Raw genomic sequence first — 8,058 nt, 5'->3', positions numbered from 1 at the left:
ATATTATAAACATTCCATATAGTAGACTATAGTCAACACATTCTAAGATATTATAAACATTATAAATAGTAGGCTATAGTAAACACATTCTAAGATATAATAAACATTCCAAATAGTAGACTATAGTAAATACATTCTAAGATATTATAAACATTCCATATAGTAGGCTATAGTCAACACTATTCTGACGTGCTGTTCTGGTCCTCATGCATGTTAATGACATAAAGAGGAAGGAAAGGACAGTTCTGCATCAGCTACTTGTGTTCTGACTACTATAAATATGTATCAACCACAGAACACACACTTACTAGCAGTTCCCACTCACTACCAGCCAGTTGACTCACTGTACAGACCTCTCCCCTTCAGTCTGTAAGTACTCTTGATATCTTGAAATATAGTTGTTTGTTTTTAGCCACAAGTCATGTACTGAAGGGTCTCAGACTTGGAGTGCTGATCTAGGATCAGGTCCTCCTGGTCCATATAATTATGATCTAAATGGGAAAACGAATCCTAGATCCTACTCTGAGACACTTTGGTATGTGTGACTTGCTGTTTAGCATCACAGCTTGGGGATAGGAGTTATCATTCAAGCTGGATGTAACTGCCTTGCTCAAATTGGCAGATTTTTCCACCTTGCCAGGTCGGGGATTTAAACCAGCAGTGTTTTAGTTCCCGGCCCAACTCTCTTAACCGCTATGCTACCTGCCGATACCGCTGACACAGACCATATTACCAAACTATTATGATGATGTTATTTACACACCATCCACTCAAGGCTGTGGTGATGATGTGTTGTTAATCTGCATCCCAAATGACACCATATTCCCTATAGGGTGCACTACTTTTGACTAGAGCCCTACCTGCTGCCCCTGATGGTATGTATGTAGTTATTCACCAGCTATAGAGTGAGTTGTTGTTTATGTTTCTAAGACTGCAGGGTGGGAGATGCAACAATGGCCTTGAGAACAACAGGAAGTGTGTTGGTGGTCTTTCTCTGGTCTGTAGCAGGTATGGTCTCATTCTTATCTTTTAGTTGCCCTGTTTAATAATCTACAGACATTTCTAAAAGGATATGAATCATAATGTTATTCTGGTGTGTTCTGTTAGGAGTCTCCACTTCACTATAAATAGTTATCTTTCACACCTCACTGAGTGATGCTTATCTGTGGTTTCCATTCACACTCAACTCAGCAACTATGGCAACAAAGTGTTAACAAACCCTACTGTCAGTGTGAACCAATAGGTTTGTGCTTAATGTAAGGTGCTTGTGTTGTCTAACTGTGTTTTAGTGGTACTCGGGAAAGATGGCTGGAGTGTGACTTACACCAAGAAGAGTATCTGTGCCTTGAAGGGGTCAACAATGGATATGTCCTGCTCTTACACATATCCCAGAGGTCATACAGTCACAACCACATGGTATAAATGGAAGAGTTTAACTTGGACTCAAATCCAAGATAAATATGAGGATCGTATAGAGTACCGTGGGAATAAGGAGAATGACTGCACCCTGAGAATCACAGACCTGAGAGAGGAGGATTCAGCATCATATTACTTCTCATTTACAACAGGCTCATGGACGTCTGGCTCAGATGTCACTCTCTCTGTCACAGGTTCTGTAATCTTTCATAAAGAGCATAGTTACCACTTCTAATGATTTATTACATTTTCAATGAGAACCTTGGAATGATGCTGACTGACAGATGTTCTCCATTGTTGTTTCATAACTTTCAAAGGCACCCTGTTTATTTTTTATTCCATCCATAATACCTGATTGGTTTAATTACGTTATTGTCATTTACCTCTGCATTCAGACCTGCAGGTGAAGATGACTCCTGGAACAGAGGAACAAAGGAGAACACTGACCTGTATCACCACCTGTACTCTGACTGACAAGCCCACCTACATCTGGTACAAGAACGGACACAAAGTAAAGGAGGACTCTTCCAGCCTGTACTCAGACTACTTTAGTGATGCAGACAGTTACTCCTGTACTATAAAATACCATGATGATCTCCTCTCTCCTGCAGTGTGTGAGTCTGGACTTTTACATTAAGATGTTATATAAATGCAGTTTAGTTCAGGTTGTGAGACTAATGTCAATTAATCAGTAAATATGGATCATTATTTAATAATTTGGGTTTTCACTACTGTAAACAGTAACTGGTTTTCTTCTACTTTACAAACAACACCAGTAGATATTGGTAGATATTGTAATTTAAGATGTATACAAGGTGTTATATGGTATTTTTGTCTTTCAGGTAAGAACTGTTGGAGTGTGACTTACACCCATCAGAGTATCTGTGTCTTGAAGGGGTCAACAGTGGACATATCCTGCTCTTACACATATCCCAGGTATCATGAGATCAAAAAAGCTTTCTGGTTTACTAAATGGGAGTCTGGTATGGATGCTGAAGATCTGAGCTCAGTGCCAGGGTATGAGGGTCATATAGAGTACCTTGGGGATAAGGAGAGTAACTGTACCCTGAGAATCACAGACCTGAGATTGAGTGACTCTGCTGGGTACAGGTTCAGATTCATAACATCTGGAGGAAAGTTTTCTGGCTCACCTGTCTCCCTGACTGTCACAGGTAATCTGTCACACATCTCACATCTATAACTGTAATTACCTTATTAAGGGCAGTCATACAGACACAGTAGTGGATGGATGTGATGGAAATATACCAAATGTAGTATTTCACATAAGAGGACATATATAGGAGGAGAATAATGATTTGTTTCCTTTAACTCTAGATGTTGTGTTGGAGATGGATCCTACATCTGTGTCAGAGGGGGAGAGAGTCACACTGAGATGTCACACCAAATGTACGCTGGACCCAATCACAGCCTACAGTTGGTATAAGAATGGACAGCCTATACCAAACAGCAACACCTACTCTCCTGTCTATAGCCTATTCTCAGTCAGCAGTGAGGATACAGGCAGATACTCCTGTGCTGTAAAAGGCCATGAGGATCTCCCCTCTGCTGAAGAGACTCTCACTGTCAGATGTAAGTACATGGGGTTTAAACCTTTAGCTTGCTATATTAACATTACAGTGACAGATATTAGCTCCAATGATCATTTAATTGATCATCTTCAATAAGAGGATGGATCTAAAGGTCATTGTGTGGAAAAGTACATTTGTGGAAAATGTATATAATATTTTTAACTGACCTAATTTGTAGTCTTACTAAATCCATTGTCTTTTACATCAGATGGACCAAGGAACACCTCAGTGTCAGTCAGTCCCTCTGGTGAAATAGTGGAGGGCAGTTCAGTGACTCTGACCTGCAGCAGTGATGCCAACCCACCTGTGGACAAATACACCTGGTACAAGAAGAATGTAACCTCACCAAAAGCATCAGGACAGAGTTTCAGCATCACTAACATCAGCTCTGAGGACAGTGGAGAATATTACTGTGAGGCCCAGAATGGAAGAGGATCTATGAACTCTACAGCTCTGATGATCATTGTAGCAGGTAAAGTTACATCTTCAATACTTCAATATAAAACTACATGTTTCAATCTGTTAATCACTATACTTTGTCTTATTACACCTTCGTTTATAACTATACATTTGGTTATAAGATCCCTTAACAAGTATTGCATTAATGTCCTGTATTATAGTTTATTTTTAGTTTATTATTTCATGCCATGTAATTCATATCATCCATATGTTATTATAGTGAAACAGACCTCAGTTATGACTGCAGCTGTAGGAATCATAGTGGTTGTTCTGGTTCTCATCCTCTGTCTCTCTGGACTCATGTGGTTCAGGTGAGTTAAAATGCATATTATTATGTTCATTATTTAAATGTTGTGCTCTGATTTATTGTTAACTTCATTCATTAAGTCATTTATTTATTAATTAATGTGTAAAACAGGAAGAAGGTTTCCAAATCCACCTCTGACACAAGACACACAGCAGACGATGGACAGGTTAGTCTGTTGGAATCAGAAGATGACTGTGTATTCTTTGTGGAACATTTCCTTCCTCATGTTGTCTGTCCTCTCTTCCCATCAGGGAGACTCTAGTCCAGTGTATGACAACGTCTCAAGCGTGGCCATGAGCCCCACAGACAACCAGGATGACATTCACTACGCCAGCGTCCACTTCTCTCACTCCAAAAAACAGGAAGTGCTTCCGTACTCCACTGTCCAAATGTCTCAAACCCAGAAACAGGAAGAAGATGTCCAGTAATCTGCTCTGAAATTCAACCGCCCCACTGCTGCCACCTGGTGAGCTTAACTGCATTAAGGTCATTCACATGCTGCTGCTTATTGTAGGAGATGTCATCAATATGTAAAACAGTTGACCCCTAGTGACCACTAGAGATGTCATTTCCTAAAACTACCAACCCAACAATGGACATCTCAATACAATTACTATGCCATGTCTATAATGAGGTAGTGATGTGATGATGATTTTTCTGCCTGTGTTCCAAATGGCACCCTATTCCCTATTTAGTGAGCCCTATAGGCCTTGGTCAAAGGTAGTGGACTATAAAGGGTATAGGGTGCCACCATTTGGGATGCATTCTTTGTTTCATTTCTGTTTCTCTCTCCTCAGACCCGCAGCAGCACAAGCAGCCGAGGAGGACCCCTCTGTGCTCTACAGTACAGTAAACATACCCAGAACCAAGAAGACCTGAACATAACATACCCAGAACCAAGAAGGCCTGAACACAGCAAACCCAGAACCAAGAAGGCCTGAACACAGCAAACCCAGAACCAAGAAGGCCTGAACACAACATACCCAGAACCAAGAAGGCCTGAACACAACAAACCCAGAACCAAGAAGGCCTGAACACAACATACCCAGAACCAAGAAGGCCTGAACGCAACATACCAAGAAGGCCTGAACACAACATACCAAGAAGGCCTGAACACAACATACCCAGGAGTCCTGAACACAACATACCCAGAAGGCCTGAACACAACATAACCAGAAGGCCTGAACACAACATAACCAGAAGGCCTGAACACAACATACCCAGAAGGCCTAAACACAACATACCCAGAAGGCCTAAACACAACATAACCAGAAGGCCTAAACACAACAAGTTAAACCAAAACCTTGTACACTATATATAAAAAAGTATGTGGACACCCCTTCATATTAGTGGATTTGGCTATTTCAGCCACACCGGTTGAATTGAAGACACAGCCATGCAATCTCCATAGACAATTGGCAGTAGAATTGCCTTAATTAAGAGCTCAGTGACTTTCGACGTGGTACCGTCATAGGATGCCACCTTTACAACAAGTCACATTTCTGCCCGTCAACTGTAAGTGCTGTTATTGTGAAGTGTAAACTACTATGAGAAACAATGACTCAGCCGCGAAATGGTGGGCCACACAAGCTCACAGAACGGGGCCGCTGAGAGCTGAAGCAGGTAGTCCGTAAAAATCATCTGTCCTCGGTTGCAACACTCAGCACAATAACGGTTCTTTGGGAGCTTCATGAAGTGGGTTTCAATGGCCGAGCAGCCCCACACAAGCCTAAGATCACCATGTGCAATACCAAGCGTCGGCTGGAGTGATGTAAAGCTCGCCGCCATTGGACTCTGGAGCAGTGGAAACACATTCTCTGGAGTGATGAATCACTCTTCACCATCTGACAGTCCCACGGACGAATCTGGGTTTGGCTGATGCAAGGAGAACGCTAACTGCCCCAATGCATAGTGCCAACTGTTAATAATGGTCTGGGGCTGTTTTTCATGGTTCGGGCTAGGCACCTTCATTCCAGTGAAGGGAAATCTTTACGCTACAGCATACAATGACATTCTAGATAATTCTGTGCTTCCATCTTTGTGGCAACAGTTTGGGGAAGGCACTTTCCTGTTTCAGCATGACAATGCCCCTGTGCACGAAGCGGGGTCCATACAGAAATGGTTTGTTGAGATCGGTGTGGAAGAACTTGACTGGCCTGCATAGAGCCCTGATCTCAACCCCATCGAACACCGACTGCGAGCCAGACCTAATTGCCCAACATCAGTGTCCGACCTCACTAAGGAGAAGCAGAAGCAGGTTCTTAATGTAACTGTCTGGTGAAAATCTCCCTTTTATAAGTTAATATTCTGTTATCTCATACCCAAATGAAGTTGTTGACTTGTCCTGTACTCATATTTGTGGCCAAAGCATGAATTGGAGAAAAAACACTGGCCAATCAGCGGTCTAGAGGAGGATGAGCTGGCCAATCAGCGGTCTACAGTACATTAATATTGTTTTATGACCAGTATACGCCCACACCATTCTGTTGTTGGGGTACACCCACAGCTTTCTGTTGTTGGGGTACGCCCACAGCTTTCTGTTGTTGGGGTACGCCCACACCATTCCATCACAGAAAAGCTGCTTTTTTAACATACTTAATTATAATTATTTAGTATGAAAACTATTTCACTTATATTGTAAGTAATTATAGGTCATATTTCATAGAAATCTGGAAACACTGGACAGTTACTTTAAATTGTGATGATTTAGATGTCAATCAAATCATGTCATAAATAATCATATCTTATAGAATCATGCTGAAATATCACACTCACGGACGCACGCATGCACGCTCACACACAAACACACAAACCCACCTTTTGACAGGACTCTAGGAACTCTTCAATGGTGACCACTCCGTCATTGTTCTTGTCCATTTTCTGACAGAGTGAGACACAGAGTAAAGGATTAAAGGTACTGTAACTTTAAGGCTGAGTCCCAAATGGCAACCTATTCCCTGTAAAGTGCACTACTTTGGCTTTTTAATTGTGAGAGATAGTCGTCGTGCCTACTCCTTACTAAATAGCTTGGTGAAGAATTTGTTTAGAAATCTGATCCTAGATCTGTAGTTATGTGTTACTTAGAAGAAGTTGTTGACATGCTCCTTGGCGGTGTCATTCTGCATACAGGGGTACGTACACGTTCCCATCTTATCATGGAGCGCATGATATCAGTCATCTCCTGGAATGCACACACACACCACAGGAAGTTGGGGAGAACAGACATGTGGTACTGACTGGAGCTTAATCAGTGGAATGGTATCAAATACATCAAACACATGGTCTCTAGGTGTTTGATGCCATTCCATTTCCTCCGTTCCGGCCATTATGATGAGCATGCACATGAACACACAGTCATACACATGCACACACATAGACACGCATGTTTATATGTGCCTTTGCTGATCATTTGTTAGCATGACCTGGCTAGCCTGCTAAATGTTTGTAGCTCACCGCTAATGATAATGCTAAGGCTACATGGGGGCTGTTCAGTCTGATGTTTGCTGAGTATTTGTTAACATGACCTAGCTAGCTTGCTAAATGTTTGTAGCCCACCACTAATGATAATGCTAAGGCTACATGGGGGCTGTTCAGTCTGATGTTTGCTGAGTATTTGTTAACATGACCTAGCTAGCTTGCTAAATGTTTGTAGCCCACCACTAATGATAATGCTAAGGCTACATGGGGGCTGTTCAGTCTGATGTCTAGCCATAAATGTTCATTGATATGTGATTCAGGAACTGCAATATTATATTATGTTTAGCTTTTTAAATGTTTAGCTTTATAATGTTCAATTGAGAACATTATTTATTGTATTTGTGATGCAGTAGTGTGAATATCTTTCGGCCTAATTGTCTTGTATAGCATTGTGTGTGTAATTTTACATGGTTAATTCTATTTCCATGTATCTCTTTCCTCCTAGAAACCCTGTTGTATAAGAACCCAAAGTGAACCGGAGGGCCTTGTTGTGGTCACAATAAAACCCTTTGTCAGACGTCCCTGTGGTTCTTCACACATTCCTGAATCAGTACCTAGGGATTAGTAGAGGTCATCCAGAGGTCTTTCAGATCCTTGCAGTTTTTTACATGTATTAACAGCTGGAGCTCGTCTGAGCGCTTAGCTGACAATGCCGAGACCCGCTACGTACTTAATGCTGATTGGTTTAGGTTCTGTCCACTATAGTGCTGTCTGGTCAGAACATGGTGTTGAGGCCCGTCACTCTACTCTTGATGGTCACCACCACCACACATGCAGACACAGCTGTTACCATTTGAAGATGTTTTATAT

At 41.7% G+C, this 8,058-nt stretch overlaps 1 protein-coding gene across 1 annotated transcript; it reads left to right on the top strand.

Moving 5' to 3' along the window:
* The first annotated feature begins 290 nt into the window (after positions 1-290).
* On the top strand, positions 291-7,765 carry LOC106591235 (sialic acid-binding Ig-like lectin 13). The gene is made up of 11 exons (XM_014182453.3): positions 291-369; positions 931-1,008; positions 1,290-1,610; positions 1,812-2,030; positions 2,259-2,588; positions 2,752-3,006; positions 3,214-3,477; positions 3,685-3,775; positions 3,883-3,937; positions 4,023-4,237; positions 4,569-7,765. The coding sequence occupies exons 2-10, from the start codon at positions 954-956 to the stop codon at positions 4,197-4,199; spliced, it is 1,767 nt and encodes a 588-aa protein (XP_014037928.3). The 5' UTR covers positions 291-369; positions 931-953; the 3' UTR covers positions 4,200-4,237; positions 4,569-7,765.
* Positions 7,766-8,058: the final 293 nt, after the last annotated feature.

Source organism: Salmo salar, chromosome 02 (assembly GCF_965601325.2).
Source record: "Salmo salar chromosome 02, fSalSal1, whole genome shotgun sequence".
Lineage (NCBI taxonomy): Eukaryota > Metazoa > Chordata > Actinopteri > Salmoniformes > Salmonidae > Salmo > Salmo salar.
Note: the sequence above shows the minus strand (reverse complement) of the source record. Positions and strands in the feature narration are given on the sequence as shown.

Coding starts and splice junctions, on each gene's coding strand:
- LOC106591235 (XM_014182453.3), top strand. CDS start 954: ATGGCCTTGAGAACAACAGGAAGTGTGTTGGTGGTCTTTCTCTGGTCT. Junction 2,031..2,258: donor TCTCCTCTCTCCTGCAGTGT/GTGAGTCTGGAC, acceptor TTTGTCTTTCAG/GTAAGAACTGTTGGAGTGTG. Junction 3,776..3,882: donor TCTGGACTCATGTGGTTCAG/GTGAGTTAAAAT, acceptor TGTGTAAAACAG/GAAGAAGGTTTCCAAATCCA.